Genomic DNA, 22,903 nt, shown 5'->3' with positions numbered 1-22,903 from the left:
GAGAGACTAGGTTACTTGGAGACTTTCCCTTTCTGACAGGTTGCTTTCAAGCTCTGTGGATATATATGTTCTGTAACATGGTGTCTGTTCAAAGAGAGGTGAAGTTTGGAGCCTTGGTACTCCATGTGTCTGAGTCTGGAATACAAGGACCCAATTCATGGCGCCTGGTCAGGTCATTTGCCCCAGTGCCAAGTGGGCGTAAGGTGCTGCCATTTTGGGCTGGCAAGGTTCTGCACTCACTTTGCACTGGTGTATGTGATACACCATTCACCATCGCCCTGCCTAGTGTGCAATCACCCAGCATGCTTGTGAGTTGGAGAGTGAGTCAAAAAACTGCTGTGTGCAAAAAGCTAGAATCATTTGTTCAAGCAGGCTGGAGAGTTAATTCCAGGCTGGCTATCAGGAGGCTCCACCCACCATCGCTTTGGGTACCAAGCTCATCATTTCAATAAACAAGGTGATAAGCATCAAACGAGCTCTTGAAGGCTGATCTGCCCAGCCAGAATGTAGCTATGGGGCAGCTGCTGAGAGCTGATTTGACCCTTAAATGTGGGTCACATCCCACCTTGTTTAATAAATGGATGCTCTTGTGGATGAAGCGCTGTCATTTTCGGGAGAGCGAGAACCTCCCTCTGAACCTCCCTCGTGCTCTGCCTCTTTTCCCAGGTGTGGAAGCGTTCGGGGGCGTGGTTCTTCAAGGGCTTGCCGAAGCAAGTGCTGCCTCAGCCAATGCCCGTCAGCAAGAACAAGCCGCCGCAAGCCCCCGGCGAACCTGCCTCCTCGGAGCCACCTGCTCAGGACCCGAAACTTCACTCCCGCACACCGAGCCGAGGTAGGGGGTGGATTTCTGTCCTTCTGTCTCTCTCTAACGCAGCCTGAGGGAGTGGTGGGGTGGCTCAAGGCAATAGAGCGCTGTATCTGGTAGTGATAGTTCGGAAGATCCATCCCTACGTGAACACACATTGACAGTAAAATACCCAGTTGTTTTATTGCTAGTAGTTTTGTCCTTTTTATTTTTTTCCTGGGGGTAGCTGGGTGGCTCCATCCCCTACTCCTCAAGGCTCAGCCCTTGTGCCCTATCTACCTAGAAGATCTCCAAGGCCCTGGTAGCTTTTTAAAGGTTCTCTAACCTAAGCCCCACCCACGCTTGCGGTAAGTACCAAAGCGTGCCCTGTGCAGGGAGACAAAGTCACGGAGATGATTGCAGGGAAAGTGGATTAATGTGAAACCTTGGTACTGCAGCAATTACAATAAGAAATCTCAACAGAACAATTTTGGCCCCTTATGGATTCAGTTAAAATGCTCAATGGGCTGCAGTGCCCTTTAGAACAACATGTGTGTTCACACAGTAAACCAGCAGCCTGGTTGGTGCTCTCTAGAGTGAGCCTTGGATTTTGATTTTGGTCTGGAGATAAAGGAGAGCAACTCCATCCGCCCCCTTGTTCAAAAGCTTCCGCTAACTTAATCACATGCATCTAATCAGCTGGGAGGATCGCTGCTAAATTCCAGCGTGGAGTGAAACAGGGAAGGGAGCCTCAATCCTGAGTTCAAATCCCGATCAGTAAAACCTCATGGGGAAGCACAGCTAAAATTCTTCCAGTAGGTGACCTCCATTTGGTGGGATGTCCTGGAGCTCCAGGATCCCATAATTGTCTGTTCATTGAAGATTGAGGCTGAGGCATCCTACTTTAGTTTATTCCTCAAGTGGTTAAGACAAGACTTCATTGTCTTCCATGCCCAGTTCTGATCCTGGCCACGTTCAGAAAGCCCTGCAACTCGCCTGTTTCTCCTGGCTTTTCTGTAATGGTTGGCTCAGCTTCTTCTACCTAGTCCCCTCTTCCCTTTAAATTCACGATGCTGAGGGTACTGTAGGCTATTAACCCCCTGTGAGTGGAAATTGGTTTTGCCTTAATCTAAGCCATACATCCCTGTCCCAGGAGAATGAACACTCACGTATGCTTCAAGCTAACAGCTGCATTGGCTAGGAGGACAGCACTACAGTGCTCATTGCAGATCTCCTCCTCTTTTCATCTTGGTGTGAGTGTTCGCTCCATTCATTGATTGCTCTTTGTTTGTGCTGCTCAGGCCAAGCTGAGGCTGGGGCCCCTGCCGAACAGGACTCTTACGGTAAGAGTGCTGGCTTTCAAACCTCCACCAGGCTGCTCTCTCATTAGCACGTTCGCTAAATGTGCCTGCCTGCTAATGCTCAGGGACATGCAGTAGCCAGGTTTCTCCCCCACCCCTCTGTAATCCATCAACAGGGCCAGTAAGTGCATGAAAGCGTTTGATTACATTTAATTTCCTCTTCAGTTTTTCCTTTGTAATTTATAAACAGGGGTGTGTGTGTGTGTGGGGGGGGGGGGGAGGGTGATGACTCCAGAGAACGCTTCCCATGCTATGGAAAAGGCTCATTTACCCAGAGAGGTGACCAGTACCGTCCTGCTGAGCAATGATGCCCGTGGCATCTGGCTTAGAGGTGCTCGCCTTTTGTTTCCCACGTTCCTCTTATGTGCTTCCACACCTCCATTCTGAAAAACGTCTTCCGGCAACCTACCCCTCTCTGTAGCAAGAATTCAGAGCTCTTGCTAGCTTGTTTAATCTTCCCTCTCTTCTTGTGACCCCCTCCCATGCCCCGAAATGACTCACTCATTCGTGGCTGGACTTGCAGTCACACGGGGACCATAGCAAAACAGTGCTGTTCATGAGATTGTGTAAATATCGGCTTGAAAACCTGCTGCCAGGTGACCAGTCTGCCAGGTGACCAACTGGAATGTTTCTGTTGATTTCAGTGGGAGTTGGCTTGTGCTGCTTGTGAGTTTTTATCGGGAACTTCTTAGGATTCTATCCAAAGCTATGGTTAGAGATGGGTCAGCTGCAAAATTCAGGTCCAAATTTCAAGCTCCCAAAGTCAGGGGATGTTTGGAGTTGGGGTTCTGGATTGGTCTCATCTTGGATTTATGAAGCCGGAAAGGACCCCTGTGATCACTGAGCCTGACCTCCTTCATAACACAAGTCATAATAGAATCTCCACTGTTTTCTTGTCATTAATCAATTACAAATATTAAGCCCTTTCTGCAGTGGTTATTTTTATCCCTGTAATGTAGTTGTGGGAAGCCTGTCACATAACAGGGTATTTTTACACTGACACCACCCATTTCACAGGAATTTAGTTATTTTGGGGGCACTCCCACCTCCTGTCCATTTCTCAGTTGAAATGTTAAAATTGAAAGAGACGAGCTGTATCTGTAGGGGGTGTTTCCTGACGTGGATTCACATGCTCCTCACTGTATTGTCAGGTTATTTAATATGAGTCACACAACCCCTCCCCCAAAACCCTTCATGCGAGAGAAACTTCAGAGAAGGGCAGCTGACGATTACACCTCGTTAAAGAGACTGAGACCACAACCCTAGAATGGCAACACTAGCACCGAGTGGGAAGCTGGCCCCTATTAGTGCCTGGTCCACAAAGAGGATACGAGCTTACTACAGCTTCCAGCTAGAAGAGCTGCCTGTTGGTAGCACTGACAGTCCTGGCTTCTCGCCGAACCTGGGGGGTGGGTTAGCCTTACTTTTCTCATTGTGGTGAAGGAGGATGCTGCTGATTAACTACTCCAGGGGGGCGGGTATGAATAAATACATGAATGTAAAGCACTTTGAAGGTGACGTGTGCTCTACAGGTGCTAGGTGGTATTATTCGAGGGGCAGCATTGTTACTCACATCTATCCTATCATTTGGGTTACAGTCACTTCCTTAACATCTGCCTTTCCTGGCAGGGTGGTCCAAGATTTTTTTTTACCCTGATTTTTAACCTGGCCTTGTATCAGGCAGCCCCTGGCTTCTGGGCAGAGGTGGGATGAAACCTGCTTTCATTGGTCCTGGATTGAGGTTCCTTGGGGACCCTTACCTGGACTGGGGAGAGCCAGAGTCACAGCGTGCAGCATTCTCTCTGTACTCCTGTGCGTGGCTGGTGGGGAGCGAGGGGTGATGCTTGGTCCCAAGCTCAGTTCTCCTGCCTGGCTGTGAGCTGCCATCACCAGGTCGGCCTATTTATTTGGAATCGTAGCCCCATGATTAAAATCTGAATCACAGTGTAAATCCCATAGAATTACCTGACCCGCACGTTTAATGCCAGGCACATTGAGGCTGTCAGAATAACGATTAGCCTGCTGGTTACTTTGTCGTCAGAGCAGCAGAGTGTCACTGATCAGTATGGCTCTTGCAGACTGAGGTCTGGCCAGCAGTACAAAAGCAGAACCCCCAGCCTCGTTTCGCTGCAAACATTCACCTTCTCCATTTCCTTTCAGGTGGCCCTGAGGAGAAGAGGGGAGTGGGCAGGAAACCAGGTTTGTTTCTAAGCTATGGATGTCTTTTTCCCCTTCCTTAATAAAGGATTTCCTCCCTTAATTTATTCCAGAGCCAGAATTTGCTGGGGCAGATGCCCAACTGCCTTCAATAGCTTGGAAGTTTCGATTATTAGTTAGTGAAGCCATGTTTAATTTCCAAGTGCATACACAATATTCTGACACAGCCATGGCTACCTAGGGCTTTAGCCTCTGTAGCACACAGTAGCCACTCAGCATTCCACTGTGATAGCAGAATAGCGCCCAGACTCCAACACCATAGGCCCTGCCACATGCACTAAAGGAGAATCTCCATTTGCCATTAGCAGTATAGGGCTTATGACCTACACTTGAGCAATTCTGTTTCCATCCAGTAGAAGGCAGAAGTGCATATACACACTAGCCTGTTGATTTGCACGGTGTTGCAGTTTGCTTTTGGGTTTTGTGTCTCTTTTAATCCAAGTCTGTTTTTGTTTGTTTAGTCAAATCCCGCGACCCCAGCCACGATTCTGAACGTGGCTATAGTTCTGAAGAAGAGAATCCTGCTGCCTACAGGGGAAGGAAGGGGACAAGACAGAGGCCAGAAGCAGGTAAAGATATGCTAGCTTGGCTGAGAGTAGTGACTAATGAAAGGAGGATTGGGATTCTGTACAATGGCTCTGCTGGCTCTTGATGGGCCAGAGAACACCCTCTGGTGGCTGTGACACATCCCGTTGGCAATGCGCCTGCAGGTGCCTCAGTCCAAGCCTGAACGGGAATTCAGGTGCTAAAGTTTCTCTGAATGGAAAGCAGAGAGAGGCTGGCTGCGGCCGCCCCCAGCTTTCGCTCAGGAAATCTGGCAAGGCAACATCCTGAGCTACATCACAGCTTTATGTGCACTCTCCGCTCCCAGCACTGACGCATGCAGTTGACTCTGGGGGGTTGATTTGGCTCGGGGAAAGCTTGGGCCTGGATGTAAGCAGGTGCACTTGCTTAGGAGTCTCCCCTGTTTATGCCAGGGCTGAATCTTTCCTGGCCTGATTGTCCCAGGCAATGAGCACCTGCTGCTCTCACTGAACTCAGATGGTGTTGCAGGTTCTAGGCCCGAATGAAAACCAGGCCTTTAGACTCTTGTCCATACTGAGAGAACTCACCTCTATGCGGATGGCTAGCGCAGCACTCACACACCGCTCAAGTCCCCCCAGCCTCGGATTTTTGGTTGCCTTGACACCCAAAACTGGAGGCTGCCACAATCCAAGGCTGAGGGGAAGGCCTAGGCCTTTTGCTGGGACCTCTGCCCAGGGGCGGATTTCACCCACTGAGAGCAGCCCTGTGGGTGGGGAGGGGTTCCTGAGCATGCAGCTGGTTTAAACAGCACACTAGCCCACAGCCCAACCATGCTGCAAAATCTTTCCTGTGTACAATGACTGGAGACAGTCACCCTGTTTAAATATGGCTGCCGCTTGCGCATTTCTGCCCCCAATGTAGGCAGGGTCTTAATTGACCTTTAAACCATTATTGCGTGTGACCGTTTATCACTGTTTAACCAGGCTGCTCCTGGTTATCAGAGCCCTCGTAGTGTGCCAATGACTTTCCCAAGGCTGCCTTTTGTATATATCCCGGCTGTTCTGCAGAGACAAGGCTCCTGGTGTGAGAGGCACGTTTTTTCCCCACGTTAACTCTCTCTGCACTTACATAGCTGCCCCCCACCTGTTGCTATACACACTCTCCTGGCGCGCGGTGACCCTGAGAATTCATCCAAGGGTAAAGATACCATTTATGTCGTAAGAAAGATTTATACCTGGCATCTTCAGCACAAGCCAGGTAAGTGCTGAGACCTTTTGCATTCCAGCCGGGGGTTGCAATTTATCAACAAGAGGAGACCAGAATCACTAACCAGTGTGGCTGTAATTTATCTATTCAGACTGCTGGCACCAGATGAATGTAAATAAAGACAAAGACAGTGACTGTGGTTGTCTCTTAAAGGGGAGGTGATAGAATATAGGGCACAGTAAGGCTGTCATTTCGTTAGTGAGCACGAGACATTAACATAAAGGGAAAAGTCTCCAGCATGAGTTTCAACTTAGCCCTATGGCCCCTGCGCATAGAACCCGACCTCCCAAAGGCATTTCCCCCTCTGTCTCCCAAGCATCCACTCTTACAAACCTCCCCCGAGCAGCTGAGCTGAGGATAAGCCATTGCTCAGTAGGACCTGTGAGTGTCCCTGCATGGCGTAACATACCCTGAATATTGCAAAATACCCAGTGTACATGTGCCTCTTTAGAAGACTCCCTGGGCTTGGTCACGCGTCCTTACAGGTATTTCGTCCCAATGCATTGCTGTCAAACAGTGTTTTGTGCATTTATGCTTGTAATTGTGGTTTGGTGCAAACAGCTGACGTGCCAGATTCACAGCTGGCATAAGCAGGAGCAACTCAATTGATTGAGCTCCTGCTTCCCCCAGCTGGCACAAAGCGTGAAGTGAACTGCATGCGAAGGAGCAGGACTGCAACCCTTAGCTAGAGATGACAGGCTTCACTTGAGGTCGCAATGAGCGTAGCTAGAATCTGCTGAGAAGTTGTTTCTTTCCAGATCTGCCTAACAAAATGGCTGGATTGGAGACATGTGCCGAAGCCGTCTGCTTGGATCTGTTGGATGAATTCAGGCAGTCTCATACATTTCATGCCGTTGAGTTTCACCCTACTGTGAGACGGAATGAGTCCTGGGTCATTTTGTTCTTCAAAAGTGTGCTCTCCGCCGGCCACCTTCGCGCTGGCTGTTGCTAACAGCCGCCGGTTTTCTTGGCTGGCTTTGGTGGCTTGATTGATCAAATTTGTGTGATTCCAAGAAACCAATATCATCTAGCTGGGGATAGCTGGCTATTGTAAGCAGGCCACTGCACATCCCCTCTGGCCTAATCCTTCATTCCCATTGTCCTTCTACTCTAGGTGGCTAATGCTAGCACATTTCTTCTCCCTCCCCTCAGTTTTCCTCTCTGCCCTTTCCCGTCTCTCCCTCCCTTGCTGTGACATGTGCTCGTGGCAGAGGAGGTGATAAAGCTGGAAGCTGCCCTTCCACAAAGCAACATTAGCTTCATAAACACGATTGTTATGGGCAATAAAAAAATCCCCGGGTCTGACGACGTTCCCAGAGTTCCATTTGGGGTGATTGTGATACATGTCAATGGGATGGATTTATAACTGTGATCGAGAAAAGCCAACCTCCCTGCTGCTGTTGTTGCTGTGCTTTCAGGCAGTGAACCAACGGCTGCTGCTTCTGGCCGGGGAAGCTACCCACCTCCTAGCCGCAAACCGTCTGAGGTCAGAATGGCTCCAAGTGGCAGCGAGTTTGCTGGCAGGGTTGCTGAGAACTGGGAGTACGCAGCGGAAAGTGAAGTCAACCGGAGCCCTGGAAGTGAGAGAAAGCAATGAAAAGTCTACTGTGGGGGCAGTTGGGTGTCAGGGGGAGAGGGGAGGGTGGAAGGGTGGGAGTGGGTTCCTGGTCCTGCCTGCAGGCTATAGGGTTGTGTAGGATAGTGTGCGATCAGTGTCGGTCTGGAAAGAGCCAGCCTGGAATGAAGTGGGGTAAGTTGTGCCTCTCTGCCTTACAGGGAACAGCCTGCTTTGTCCAGACTGACCCTCCAGAGCTTCCTCCTAGCTGGCAAGCAGGACCCCTTATCCCTCCCCTTAAAGTGATAGCAACCAACACAAGCCTCACTACACCACACTTAGACTGAATGCTGCTGCAGACCAAATAAATCTGGCTCTGAATGTGGCTGGGTTTCTGGACAAGCCCAAGCCCAACACTCCCTTCAGCTTCAGGAGGCTTGAAGCCCAGAGCCCAGTCAGGCTCATCGGATTTGAATAACGAGATCAGCCTGTGTCCCTCCCTCCCTCCCCCAGGAGGAGCTCTGGTCCCAGTCACTGATGCTGGGCAGACACAGACTTTTTTATTTCCCCCCTCAACACTGACACAATTTCCCTTCTTCACTTTCCCAGCGTAAGGGAGAACGGGGAGCACGCCAGAAATCGTTTCCAGGGCTGCTCAGCTGAATTTGCTCTGGCCGTGCCAGTGCCCCCTACTGGGTTTTGCTACCCAGGAATGTTTGTAGGAGTGAGATTGACTGGCACAACTAATCACCAAAAGCTACGTTCAGAACTGACCATGCAAGAAGTGAATCTGCTTGCACGGAGCTGTGCTCACGTACGAGGGGCTTGCACACTCACCCCCTCCTTGAAGAGAAATAGCACCATTGTTTGCCTGGGTCTGTCTGAGCTGCTCCCTTTAAGCACAAACAGAGGAGAGATCCTGCTGTCTTTATTTACGCCAGACTCCCACAGAATTCCTCGTGGGCTGGGTTTTTTAATTTATCCTCGGTACTTAATCTTGAGGTAGGTCAAAATTCTACAGATGAGGAAACTGAGGTACAAAGGTCAGGGGGCTTGTCCAAGCTCCTGCAGTTAGTACGTGGACCAGACTTTGCACCCAAAGAGTCCTGCGACCCAGTCCTTCCGTTAGGCCACCATGCTGAATATGTGTCAATCTCTCTTGCCTTTCTCATGCTGGTGTGTGTGTGTGTGTGTGTGTGTGTGTGTGTGTGTTTAATATGAATTGTATATGTATAATGTGTAGGGAGTATGCATAATGTGTATAATACATGTGTTATAATACACACACACACACACACACACGTGAAGTATATTCTTTCGCCCTTATATCAAACCTAACCTCTTCTTCCACAATCCTGTCCAACCATATTAAATATCTAGGGGGTGCTGTATAAAGTAGGATGCTGTGACACACGACTAATGTTTTGTTCTATTCCCTGCTCTGTGGCAGATTCTCTGTAGACTTGACCCTACTTCTATTATAGTCAATAGAAAGTTTTTCTATTGACTTCAGTGAGGCCCCAAGTGCCTTGAACAAGCCACTTGTTGTTATTTATTTAACATCTATATTGCAATAGCACCTAGAGACCCGACTAAGTCGGCCCCATTTCTCCATGCCCGTATCTGTGAAATGGAGATATCTCCCTAACCCACAGAGGGTGGGGTTGAGAGGCTGTGTGTGTGTATTTGCAAAGTGCTTTGCGATCCCCAGGTAAAAGGTGCTATGTACCCGGCATTTTTATTGTTATAAAACTAGATTAAATGCAAGATAACTGTTACCTTTGGAGAATTCAGACAGTTTCCCAAACATGTCTCCTCTTCCAAGGTGAGGCGGACAGGTGCCGAATAATCCCCGCCATAACACACTGATTCTGCACGTGACTCTCCGTGTGGTAATTTCAAAGCTTCATTGATGAAGGCTGCTGCATTGATTCTGCTCGGTGTCACTTGTTCCATGAAAATTTAATGGGCCCCAAGCTATTGTAAATTGTTCGGATAAAAACTGATGACTGACAGCTTATGCCAGAGCTTGGCGAGGACAGAATTCTCCCTAGGGGGCGTTGTAGGTTGACAGGCAACTTCAGAGATGGCCTTTCAGCTGGGAGCTGAGCTGGCAAATTTATTTCTTGAGCTAAACGCCACTGGAAAAATCCAAGTTCTCTTTAATTCCTTGGCTATAAAAGGAATACTTAATAGCAAACTGCTGGAGATACTAATCATGTAATTCCCTTGCCTGATGCCAGATGGAGTCTGTGCTTGCAATTTCATGTTCCTGTGAATAAAAGCGGTACAGTGGACTGAATATTAAGGGTGTCTATCAGCTTGCGGGTCATGCAGGAGCCCTCAGGGCCCCTGAGCTGTACTTTCCTAGTTTATCTCATCCACCATAATCTCTGTTTAACAGTACAGCCTGGCTGTAGTTCTGTTGTTTAATCCAATCCATATGTATGTGCAGTGGAGATTGAGGCAGTAGTTCTATTATCTTAGAGTTACTTGTAGCGAATCAGTGTAATCTGTCTACCAGCAGAGTTCATTGTCATACGCGCTGGGCTAACCCGGTGCAGTAGGTTGGAAGGACTGCATCAGGAAACTTTATAAAGATTTTCCCCGGTACACCCACACAGTGAGGTCTGAGTGAATACTGCATAAAATGTCCTGTGAATAAGGTTTGCAGCTGAATTCAGCTCAGCTGTGCTTTAAACAAGTGCTTAAGTCCTTCCCTGTTCCAGAAAGCAATGGGGCCTAAGCATGTGCTTAAAATTAAACATAAGCTGAAATGCTTTCCGGAATAGGGATACTTTCCTGACACACTCATCCAATCAGAGGGAAGAAACAATACCATGTGACTCACTTCATTCCCACTCAGCACAGCTTGAATGGTGAATCTTTGTTGAGGATTTTTTTGCTCTAGTGTCTACCCAGGTTAAAATCAATCAGGGAAAAAAGGGTTGTTTAAAAAAAAAAAAAAAAAAAAAAAAGAATGCATTTGAGTTAGTTGTGACCTGCTCATGAACACTGTGTGAGCTGAAGAAGTGAGTTCGTTGGATAACTTATTTGTTGCAAATAATTTGCTCAGCTGTATGTATGGCATCTCACGTTAAAGTGGAGATAAAAATTGCTTTGGAAAACACAGTGCACCCTTCAGGATGTGGAGTGTAACTGATCTTGTGGCAATATGTGGCTGAGAAGAACTTGAATGCAGGAACTGCCGGCCTGGATCAGACCCAGGGTCCACGTAGTCAGTATATTGTCCCTGATAGTGGCCAGTAACAGATAAAGGTGGAAGCATGGCTTGCTCTTTCTGTGCCCTGTTCAAATGATTCTCAGTGCTCGTATGTATTGATAGGGGCACTAGACATCGTCTGAAGTGAATGGGTTGTGGACTTGATCTTGCAAGGTGCTGAGTTCCCTTCACCCCGCAGCAGCTTGCAGGATTAGGTCCTAGGGCTGCTTGTCCACCAGGCCATTGTTCAAAATGAGCTGCAGCAGCCCGCCATTGTATTCAGTTTTATGGGGTACAGTTTTTCTCCCTGTCTGTGACAAAGAGGAGCACCTGTTCTATCACATCCTGTAAGGTCGTAACTCCAGCTGTGCAACAGACACGGAACCTTATTCTGTTGCCTATAAATATAACTTCCCAGAGGCCATGCTGATCTGGCTTTGCTTGATCAGCTTCCGCTGGTAGCAGTCACTGAAAAACTCTGCTTCACCTTCTTGGTGCTTGCGTTCGTGTCTGATGTGACCGTGTTAGTGCCAGTCAGTGGTGTGGATGCTTGGCAGCTTTTCTGCTCTGATCCCTGTGGGGACTGCCCCAAATCTTCACCTCTTCCTGCCCTCCTTACACCTGGCTGCTGGAGAGGGGCAAGAGGCCAGCTTGTACCCAGAGGTTCCCTGACCCACAGAAATGAAGGGGTAGGTGATTGAAACCAGTTCTGAGACCTGTCAGGCTCTGGGATCAACGGAAGTTTTCATTGCAGTGGGTGTTTGAGACGTTATACCTTGTAACAAGGCTCCTAATCAGTTTCTGTTCTCCACTCCATGCTTCCCACACACACCAGTGTCCCACATATATCTCCTCCTTATTTCATTTCTGCTAAATAGAGCTCAGCCAGTTGCTCTCTCCTTTGAGTGAAATCTCTTGTTTCCTGCCTTCTGGATGGTGTTTGGCTGCAGCAGCGCCTCTCCCCTGCGCTCCGCAGCCCTCCCGTGAACAGCGTGATTTTCCTGTGTCACATAGGTATCAAGAGGCTTTAATTACCTCAGCCTCTCTCATCTGAAATGTTTCAGGCTAGGCCCGAAGCCAGGCCCCCAGTTCTGTGACTGACAGGACTGAAAGGCCCCGGAGTGGGCCTAGTTCTGCTGTGTTATGGTTAAGGCTACGATTTTGTCGCCGAGGTCGCTGGGAGTCACAGATTCCATGACTTCCAGAGACCTCTGTGACTTCAGCTTGTGGCGGCTGCGGAACTGTGGGGTACCGGGAACCCCCCAAACTCTGAGCCACTGTGGGCATCTGGGAGACCCTGCAGCTCCCAGCCACTGCGGGCAGCAGGGCCTCTGGGAGCTCCAAGCTACCGGGGGCAGCAGGGCCTCTGGGAGCTGCCTCAGGCAAGGCTCTCGGCGGGTGGGTGGGGGCCCCCTCAGCTCCCGGCAGCAGTCCATCCGAGCCACGGGGGGTGGAGGAACCCTGCAGCTCTGAGCTCCCCCCCCCCCCGGCGTGCAGGCGGTGTGGGGAACCTGCAGCTCCCCATTTTGTCATGCATATTTTTAGTAAATGTCCTGGATGGGACATCTGTGAATTTTCTTTATTGCCCTTGACCTGTCTGGGACTTTTACTAAAAATACGCGTGACAAAATCTTAGCCTTAGTCATGGTGGCTGGGGCAACACCTGGAGCTGTGCACAGGGCAGGCTGTTAGAATATGTGGTTCTATTGGACAAAGCCCCTTTCTTTCCTTTAAAGGGGGAAAACAGCGATGTGCACAGCTGTGGAGACTTGTGCAGTCAGTGGGGTGCAGTGGTGACCAGAGAGCATCTATCAGTGCCCCTGGCAGTGGGGGATCGGGAGTAGACTGCCTCCACCCAACCCCTAGGAGCATCCCTGCTCAAAGTCCCTTTTGTTGGGCTTTTGGGGGATGGTGGTTCTGCCCTTTGTGAATAGCTTAATCCCTATGGGAATAAACTCCACACTGTTCGCTGGCCACAAAGTCCATTTCCTTCACCGTATTCTCACGTCCATCTCTCTCTGTTGCCTACTGTTTTTTGGACACAAGAAGCACAAAGTGGAGTGAGCTGTTTTGCTGGGTGGATAAATGGATGTTAAGTGCATGCAGTACACTGGCTCGTTTCACTGTATGTAGCAATAGGGTATCTCATTAAAGCCATGCTTCCACAGCTGGTTTTAAAAGAACTGCGCATGGAACTAGCATTGAAACAGCAGCAATAAGAAATGAGTGAAGTCAACTGTGTGTTGTTGACACAGACGAAGAATATCCGAGAAGAACCGGGAAAATAGTAGCATCTAATAATAATAAAACTGGGCTCTGATATAGCGCTTTTCATTGGTAGAACTCCAGGTGAGTTACAAAGGAGGTCAGCATCATTATCCCTATTTTACAGATGGAGAAACTGAGGCACAAAGCGGTGAAGTGACTTGCTCAAGCTCACCCAGCAAGCCAAATTGCTTCACTGCCAGCGCTCTGTCCACAGGGCCACACATCCCCTGTAGTGTCGCTAGGTAACGCTGCCTTTCATCTGGCTGTTGGAGACCAGAAATCTCCATTTTAACCCTGTCTTGGCCACGCTGTCGTCGGGTTACTCTCCTAACATTACCCACTGTTGCTAGCCCCGGTGGAAGTGCTGGTATGACTGGGCTCTGGGGGCTGCTGGCGCGTTTGATCATCATGTTACTAAGCCTGTTCTGAACTGGGCTAGACGCAGAGTTTAAAACAGCCGCTGGCCCACGCTAGTCCGCTCCCCTTTCTGCCACCAGTAGGGCTGCAATGGTAGTAGCAAAGGTGGGAAATTTGGGGAAAATGAATCTACTATGGGCAGTCCACACTGTAAATGGGCACCCACAGATCAGTCACTGAATTGCTCTGTGCCTCATTGTCCCCGACAATAGTACTGGCCCAGTTTTGCAATGCACTTTACTCCTCGGATCTGAGCATCTCAGTGTGTAGGCAGCTACTCTTGCTATAGCGAAAGGTGCTGGGAGAGACTGGTACTAGGTGAGTCCCCATGGCCCAGTTTTTCAGAACTATTTGATTTCAGTGGGAGGTAGGCGCCTAAACACCTTTCAGATCTGGGCCTGTGTGTACAAATACATCCCCAGCTCGGTAAGCGGGGACCCTGTTTTAGGAAACTTTGATATGGGCTTTGAATTGAATTCTCGCGTACTCCCTCTGGATATGCCCGAGCAGGGGATGGCCTTTGTGCTAATGCAATTTGTTGCGGTGGTGGGTTCTCTTCCCTCTCTGAAAATAAAGCCAGGCACTCCGCTGGTGTCAATCAGTGGTGCTCCATTGATGATTAACGGAGCCATGCTGACATGACTAGCAATAGACCCACCCACCAGATCCAGTGATTTTTCTCATGCCACTCACTGACGTGCATGTTTCTGTCTCTTACCGAACAGCTGTCATGGCTCTGCAGTTGCCCTTGTCTACGGATTCTAAATGCTCTGTTTCGCCTCTAATCTTCTCTCCTCCTTGTAGGTGTAAAACGTGCCAATTCCGTCCAAGCCCCCAGGCCTCCTCCAGTGACTAGTCAGAGCTCTGCTGCCCAGGCTACTCAGCCAGGTACACGTTCTGCTTTTACGTATTCTGGGTCTGTTTGTGCCATGGAGGTGCTGGCTTGTGTTGGGATGGTGCAGAATGGCTTGCTGGGGTGCAGGACTGTGCTTTGAGGGCACTACTGATCACTGAGGTAGATCAGGGTTATCCCCCCCTGTTACACACACACACACACACACACACACACACACACACACACACACACACACACACACACACACACACACACACACACGCTGTTCCCACAGGGGTGGCTTGGTACAGGCTGTGGTAGGGCTTTGTTTCCTGGGCCTGCGCCAGGAGGTGAATGAGGTTGCATGCCCCATTCTCTCACTGCTGCTTGATCAATGGTAAAAATGACTCCATTCCCAAGGACCAACCGTGGGGTAGGGAGGAGAAGGGGGTTCTAATCATCTGCCCTTGAGGGGCCATTGGCTTTGCTGCCTGCTGCAGGATAACAAGATAACTTTTTATACCACAGCTCCTCCAGTGGGTGGCAGACAAGAGCCCGGGCCCGCTGGGAGATATCCAGAAAGACAAGGTAAAGAATCTCAATGGGTCCCCATCTACTGTAACACACTTATTTGGGGTCACACAGTTTCCTGCTGTAAGAGATGTTCCCGCCCTTATGTCAAAATGCTTTGAAAGGGTGACACAGCAGGTGACAGAGTTAATGGAAAACATGGAGATTTTGGGATGAAAATATCATTCAGAGCAGAATGAATCAGGGCTATTGCACCTAAACTGTCTCTTCTGCAGCTTACCTGTCTGATCTCTGGTATTTAACACACACCATTTCAGATATTTCCATATTGTAAATGGCCTGTTCGCTGCATCAGGGCAAGAAATTCTTCTAGGCTAGTGACCTGTCGGTATGTTACTAGCATGCTTGTAAAGATACATGGCTTAGAAAAGGTGGATTAATGGTGGCATTGGGAGCAGATTGCTCTCCCTCCTTTTAGTCCGTGTGCCTCACTGATTCATCTCTCTGTGTTGCTCCCATTTCTTTCATTCTGCACCGTAATGATGGATTAAATGGCTAAGTCTCTGCCAACGTTAATTGACAGGCCAGGTCAGGGGACTGGCTTTCTGAGCAATTTTGCAGGTTATGATTTATTTAAAGCTTTGCTTTTCCTCTTAGAAGGTTAAATTCTGCTTTCATTTACCCTTGTGTAAATCTGGAGTAACTACTGATGTTGATGGGGTAACCTGATTTGCACCCGAGTAACTGAGAATAAAATTTTGCCTGTGTAGTATTATAAAAAAAAATAAAAAAAATGCTCAAATTAAAATGAATGTCTTCTTTCACCTTCCCTTCCTGGAGAAACAAGCTGTGCCACATTTGAATTTCAAGATGTTAATTATAAGCATTCAGTTCCATCTCCTCTATTAATTCACATTAACAAGGTGCTGCTGTATTCCCCTCAGGCTTTCATCTCAAGATCTGAGAGTAGAAGTGGGTCAGCTATCTGTTTCTGAGCTTTCAGATTTTCCTTGACTGAGCCCCTTGTATTTGGGGAATTCTGACTCAGTGAAAGGTTGGCTTGAAATGTAGCACCTCCACCACTTACGGCTTAATCCCACGGCAAAGGAAACTGTGAGAACCCTATTATGTAGCGATCACGTGATAAAAACCCCAAACCCCTCGCACGTGCATTATGTAGAAGCATAAAGGGCCCCAGATAGACGCGTTACTGTGGCTTACATAGAGCAAAATGGGGTAAGAAATAATCCAGGATGAAGTTCATTTTTCGCTCACCCTGGATTTTCCTCCCCGCTTAATTTACTAGCTGAATCAGCTGTAAGCCAAGCAGCCATCTTGGCCGATCGCCATGGCCATGCTCAGACCCCTTTGTTTAATGCGGTCCTTATGCCACGTCCATCCCTTCGGTATCTGAGCACCTAAGTGCCTGGGGCAGATTGGAAGCCATGTCACCTGACTCCCAGGCCTGCATTCTAGGCAGTAAACCAGGCTACCCCCTTTTTGTGTTTGCTTTCAGCAGGAGATTGTGCTTTACTCGCATGGAGGCTTCGGGGAAACAAACATAAAGCTTGCCCACTTGGGTATTGGCACCACAAGCATGGGTATAATATACACAAGGCACAGAAGCCAAGCAGAGTTTCCCCCAAACTCCTTAGCACATCTCGGGTTCCCCATCCACCTAGCAATTTAAGGGGGAAAGGACCTGTATAAATGAGCTGCAGTCCCATAGAATGTGGACTGTCAGATTTGCTTATGCAAATAAGGACATAAGAGTGGGCATGCTGGGTCAGCCCAATGGTCTGTCTTCTGTTGGTGGCCAGGGCCAGATGCTTCAGAGGGAATGAACAGAACAGGGCAATTCTGAGCTGCTGGAAGTTGGTTGTTTAGGGACACCTGGAGCATAGAGTTGTGTCCCTGACCCTCTTGGCTAACAGCCATTGATGGACCTATCCTCCATGAACTTATGTAGATCAAATCATCGCAACAGGCAACAGGTTTGAAGTGGCAGCAGAACCGCTGCTAGATCTGTGTCACTGTTGCCGTAGAAAGGATTCCAATGCTCATCTCATGTCTCAAACACACCAAAACCAATCTACGGGTGGGGTTTTCAAACCCGTGGGTAGCCAGACTGGCAGTAGGCGGCAGAGCCCTTCTTGGCGGGTGAATCCGTATAGGGTAACAAACTTAAAAATGATGAAAGGAAATACTTTTTAGTGTAAAAAAGCCATGAGGCGATTCCTCCCTTTTATGAAGGAGTCCACAGAATAAGCTAGAGATGCATTGATCTAGTGGGTGGGAGAAGCAGAGGGGAGAGAAATTAAAAATTGATAAGATTCAATGGCTGAAAGTTGAAGCTAGAAAAATTTCAGACAGCAAGTAAAGTGTAAATGTAAGTGAGGGTCATTAACCATTGGAGCAGCTTACCAGGTGTTGTGCTGGATTCTCCATCATTGGCAAGTTTTAAATCAAGATTGGATGTTTTTCTGAAAGATCTGCTCTAGTTCAAACAGGAATTATTTTGGGGGCAGTTCTCTGGCCTGTTATCCAGGAAATCGGACTAGATGATCACCGTGGTCCCTTCTGGTCTTAGAATCTCTGAATCTCTGAAAATCAAGTAGGTTCATGAACTGTGCAGATCCAGATCCCAGGTGCCCAATAACCTTGATAAAACTGGCCTAGCTGAACTTTCGGACATGAGCAACTTTCATTCTTCACCTGGAGCTCTGGTCTCCAGTGCTGCACCCCATCTCATCTATGTTCAGTGCCTATTTTCTTTTGCACAGTGAGCCAGTCGATGGGCCCTCCCCAGACAGACCCGGCCTATTCAGCAGCAGCACCCAGGGATGAAAGAGGAGGTGGCGGTGGTTACTCGATGCCTGCAGCCAGAGAGGAGAGGGCTATGCGCCAGCCTGCCCCATATACGCAAGCCGCCGCTCCGCCTGCGCCACCTGCACGTCAACTCCCGCCGCCTCAGGACGACGACGAGGATGAGGCCAACAGCTATGATTCTGATGAAGCAAGTACGTAGCCTTGTGTCATACCGTCTGGCTCCGGTACAGATGGGTTATTTTGAGCCACATAAGAAAAGTAACAAATCTTGGGCCAGATCCTGAATTTGCTGAGGATCTGCTTTTCCCTCTGGCTTCATCAGCGCTCAGTGCCCCTTATTCAGAGGGGGAGTGGAGGTGGCTCAGAGGGCTGCGTTGTGGGAATGTGACTATAAATGTGAGGTCAGCAGGTCCCTGCAAAGTGCACCTTGTGAGAAACTGTTCTATTTTTTATGTCGCCCTATACTCTTGAATGTTTTATATTTGGCAAAAAATGGGAACACCGTCCTTTTTAAGTGACTGCAGCTTTGATCCTCAGAGGCTCATGTCATGTTCCCGGCATCCACTAAGTGCTTTTAATGCTCGGTAAATAAGTAATCAGGGAGGGAATTGTGCTATTTTGTGACTCCATTTCTCTCTGACTGAAAATAACAAACCGTCTCCAAAAATTCAGCGTTTTGAGTTGAATAATTCATCCTTTTAGGAAGGCGCCCACGGGTCTAAATGGCAACTCCATGCAACTTGGTTTTAAACCTTGAAAAAGGGGAAAGTCAAAACCTGAACTGATAATGCAGAACCCCGTTAAAGGCGCAGTATTTGCAGAGACTGAGAGGAGACTATGGCTTTGACCTAGAGCTAAATCCTACAAACGTTCCTCAAGAGGCGCTCCCATTGATTTCAGCATGGCTTGCAGGATCAGGGCCCAGATTTTTAAAGCTATGTAGGCGCCCAAGCCTATGGCCCCAGGACCTGAGTTTATTTCTCTCTCTCTAATATGCCATTATGTAGCGTGTGTGTAAATGCAGATGTCCACGTTTGTACGCATATGAAAAGAAGTTCAGGTGAAGCCTCTATTTTTCTTTAGCTGCATGAAATGCCAATAGACAGATCCATCTGTATAAAGGAGAGATCCTTGTGATGTCAGTACTTCTGCACTAAGATTGCCCCCTCCATCCTAATTCATGAGTTTACTGGCCATAAGAGTGAAGATCAGGAACTCCAAGAAGGCATCACTTCATGGTTTCATACCTTTTTCTGGGGAGAAGGACGAGGGTGGTTAGGAACCACGAGGCAGTGCATAAATATTAGGCAGAGAGGAAGAAATTTAGTACAATGGGAGCCCGTGTCTAACATTTCCTCTCTCCAGTTAAATTTGGGTGAGCACCCAACGAAACGAGTGTGCAAAACCCAGGCTGGAAACAACATGAAACTTGGGGTAATTGGCAGTCTCTGCTCACTTGGGAGAAGCTGCTGAAGTTCAGGGCTAAAGTGCATTAGCAGGTCATATAAAGATGTGATCTGCATTGTGCAGCCGCTTTGTGCCGTTAATAGGTCTCGCTTGTGCTGTCACTTTCTTGTTTGCATGCTGAGCACTAAAGTCAGCTAAAACTCTCAGTGGTCCCTCCCCTGTGTTCCAGGTAAATGTTTGCATAGCTCTGTTCTGATAATGTTCTGACTACTGCAGCTCATGAATTTGGCCAGGAGATGCTGTGATGGTAGGTTAGTTGGTGACTGTGTGTAATAATGGCTGCAGTGTTTTAAATGCCCTTTAAATTCATGCACACAGTTTTTCACCCTCAGTCACAAGAGCAAAGGGGAACATATAGATCAAGCCTGCAGACCAGGTCGTTAGAGGCTATCCTTTGCAGTCCCAATTACTTGTGCTCATAGTCAATTCTGGGTGTTAAATTAGCAGCTAAAATGTATTGCGTGTCATAATGCTGTAGACTGAAGTCTTCGTGATGTGATGCACCATGGTTGCCCTGAACTCCAAGAGGTTTGGGCTCTCTATGATGTTGGAATGCCCCTTGGCAGAGCGGTGCTGTCCTTTTAGGAGAGAGCGGCCAAGGTCACGGTCAGCAATTTAAAATGGTATCTCTGCCTGGGGTGAGTTTTGGGAGGAGACTTGCCAGGCAAATGATATGGAGAGCTGGTCAGAACGCTTTGGATGAAGTGAGATTTTATTGCTTGGTGAGGGCACTGGGAGACCCAGTTCAAGCCCCTGCTCTGCCTGAATTGGGGTGGTCTGGAATGAAAAACTCCTTTGAATCAGGCAAGCAGGGACTTTAAACCTGGTCTCGCTCACCTCCCCTCATGTTTTTGTGAAAATCTTCAAAAGATTTTCTTGTTCCAACGGGAATGAAAACAAATTTTAGAACCTCGGGAGTTGCCATGAAATGGAATTGCCGTCCTGTCAGCTCTCACTGGCATGGCAGAATGCGCGTTGGACTGCGTGGTACCCTCCCTTCTTTAGTGCTGCTCTGCTTTTGGTGCTAGGAGCCTCCAGGGTTTCATATTGGTATTGCTAGGCCGGGTGGATGAAATATCTCTAGTGGCTTTGTTCTTAATAAAACCGTCTCTTACCTTTCCCTCCCCCTCTTGCTAATTAGCCACACTGGGGGCGCTGGAGTTCAGTCTGCTCTACGACCAGGAGAAGAGCTCTTTGCACTGCACTCTCATCAAAGCCAAAGTAAGTGTGCCCTTGGAGCAAAATAAAATGACTTAGGAGTGGGTTGGCAGAGGCACATGCTCGTTCTACATACACAGGCCATTGTCCTCCCCTGGAAGAGCGTATTTCAGAAACACCTCTCTCTATTTTCATACACTCCCCATGACCTCGTCAGGTTTCCACCGAACTGAAGCTAGTTCTGCCACCATCTCTCTCTTCCCCCGCCCCCAGCCAGGCGACCCACACAGGCATTACTAACAAGGATGTGTGATATCCATTTCTGTAATAGCTGGGTGCTGGAGGTAACAATAATTCCCTTAAGGGCGAGGTGCAGGATTCTCTGCCCTTCCACCTCGCTGCAGACTTGAGAGGCATCAGGGCTGCATTGGGCACGTCTAAGCTTCCTTCCAGCGCTAGAGTGCCTACTGGTTCTGGAGAGATTCCCCATTCCAAGTGTAGGGAACATCTCGGAAACCTCTGCTGTCCCTAAAAGTGGCAGAAGTGGTTTTTTCCAGGGTAGGAGGCATATGTGAGCCCCTGCTCTGCCACACAGGAAAAGGCCGATGGGAGGGTCTTGTATTGGGCCCTAAAAGGTAGCAAGTCACGAGCTCAGTCTAATGGCTAGTGGTAGCAAACTCTCCTGCTGAGGTCCCTCCTTCAAAAAACAGTCTGTTCCTGGACACAGCAAGTTACAACATGTGGTTTCATCATCTGCTGTAGCGTCCGCCTCGCATGTATCTGCTGAAGTAGACTTGGGTAGGCAGGATAGCTAAGCCGCAGCTGCTTAAGGCCACCAGGTTCTTGAATAGGTAATTTCCAGTGTGATGTGTCTCTGAACTGGAATCCCTGTGCTGAAGAATGTCGTTAGGTGATGGACGAGAGGAGGTGATTATTTCTTGCAGCAGTTGAGCAGATAACGGAGACTTGAGCCGGCTTCAGAGGCCACGTGCCAGGAGCTGGTATCACATGTTTGACCTGAGCCTAGCTGGAGGCAACGTATGCCTGAGCGTGCGGATGCGAGTTCTGGATAGGAGTGCATCCGAGAGGCTGAGTGCGCTGTAACTACCCACCAGCTTGCTCAGGTTAATTGATTTCCCACAGCCATCTCATGGGGTTATTGGGGTTACTTCTGCCCATGTGTAGCGGGTTGATTATAGCAACTGTAACCAGGACAGTTACTTGAATTACGCTGAAAATAATTGGGGTAGTTAATTCCATCTCCTTTAACCACCTGCAACAGCCGTTAGTACCAAGGCTCTCAGTACTGAGCAGGGACCTTGCAGAGACGGCAGCAGACAAGTTAAGACGTCAGCCCTTTATTTCCATGATTCCTGTTTGTAATGATTCAGTCGACCTGCCATTTCTGTTCTTGCTATCAGGCAAAATCAGCAACGTTTAGCTGCCATTGAGTGTATGTGCAGTGAAACCCCAAGCTCCAGCACTGTGAGCAATGTCTGACTAGGTCCTAAAACTCTACTCTCACTCCTGTTAAAATCGCAAAGCAGAGAAGTCCACAAAAGCTCTGAATTTAACAGCACAGATTCAGGTCTGAATCCAGAATTTGTTACTGTCGCTAGACATTCACAGATAACGTACCTGGCTGCTCGTGCGCCCACAGCGCTCATATCGTATCTGCTTAGAGCAGGTGACGTCAGGCTGCCATTCCTCCATATTGCCTGATGGGAACAGGCTGCCCTCTGCAGTGAAAATTCCCCAAACCTCAGATCTGACAAACACAGTCTGATTTTTCCCATAGCAGTGAACATCTCAAACTGAAACACCTGACAAAGGCGAATACCCCGGTTAACTCTGAGACAGTCCTATAGACAAAAGCCTAAATTTGCCAAAGCCACTAGTGATTTTGGGTGCCTACCTCAAATAGGTTTGATTTCCAGAGGGTGGGTTCTCAGCACTTCTAGAAGATCAGGCCCCTTTTAAGATGCCTTGAGGTGCGCACCCAAAATCCCTAGTCACGTGGGAAAATGTAGGCCCAAGTGCTTTCTGCTGCAGCCAACTGTGTTTCAATAGTTTGTGGTGAGGCCATAGGATGGACTTGCATCCCCAGTGCCTTGAGAAACCGAGGTAAAGTCCTGAAGCCTGATTCTCCTCCCTGCGTAGAACTCTGGTTGGTCCCGCTGAAGGTAATTGGGGATCCTGCAGGCCTGAGGGGAAACTGATGTTCACATTTCACCAGTTCTGTAGGGTGAATGCCATTGAATGCTCGAATTCCTGCTATCGTTGTCCTGTAGAGAAGGCTGGTAATTCCAGTGCGTAGATGTGCCGGTGGTAGTGAAGTGTGCAGCATTTTCCACTTTGAAAATGCCAACGTGCACCTCTGAACATGCCTCATCTCCTACTGCATCCCAGCTTCCCATTCATTCGCTCTCTCTGGAAGAGCTCAATCCTCTTACGTGTTCAGGAATGA

At 48.6% G+C, this 22,903-nt stretch overlaps 1 protein-coding gene across 5 annotated transcripts in view; it reads left to right on the top strand.

The window, feature by feature from the left end:
* The window catches only part of RPH3A (rabphilin 3A), a 134,697-nt gene that overhangs the window by 95,599 nt on the left and 16,195 nt on the right, over positions 1 to 22,903 (top strand). For 4 of the 5 annotated variants that reach the window (XM_044990286.1, XM_044990284.1, XM_044990283.1 and 1 more), the window contains exons 6-13: positions 667 to 832; positions 4,306 to 4,344; positions 4,824 to 4,931; positions 7,572 to 7,733; positions 14,421 to 14,504; positions 14,980 to 15,039; positions 17,766 to 18,002; positions 20,420 to 20,499. In XM_044990286.1, coding sequence (XP_044846221.1) covers positions 667 to 832; positions 4,306 to 4,344; positions 4,824 to 4,931; positions 7,572 to 7,733; positions 14,421 to 14,504; positions 14,980 to 15,039; positions 17,766 to 18,002; positions 20,420 to 20,499 — 936 coding nt within the window. The remainder of the gene's footprint in view (positions 1 to 666; positions 833 to 4,305; positions 4,345 to 4,823; positions 4,932 to 7,571; positions 7,734 to 14,420; positions 14,505 to 14,979; positions 15,040 to 17,765; positions 18,003 to 20,419; positions 20,500 to 22,903) is intronic. The other variant, XM_044990287.1, reaches the window with a different exon arrangement.

Source organism: Mauremys mutica, chromosome 16 (assembly GCF_020497125.1).
Source record: "Mauremys mutica isolate MM-2020 ecotype Southern chromosome 16, ASM2049712v1, whole genome shotgun sequence".
Classification (NCBI taxonomy): domain Eukaryota; kingdom Metazoa; phylum Chordata; order Testudines; family Geoemydidae; genus Mauremys; species Mauremys mutica.
This window is presented reverse-complemented; position numbering and strand designations above follow the sequence as displayed.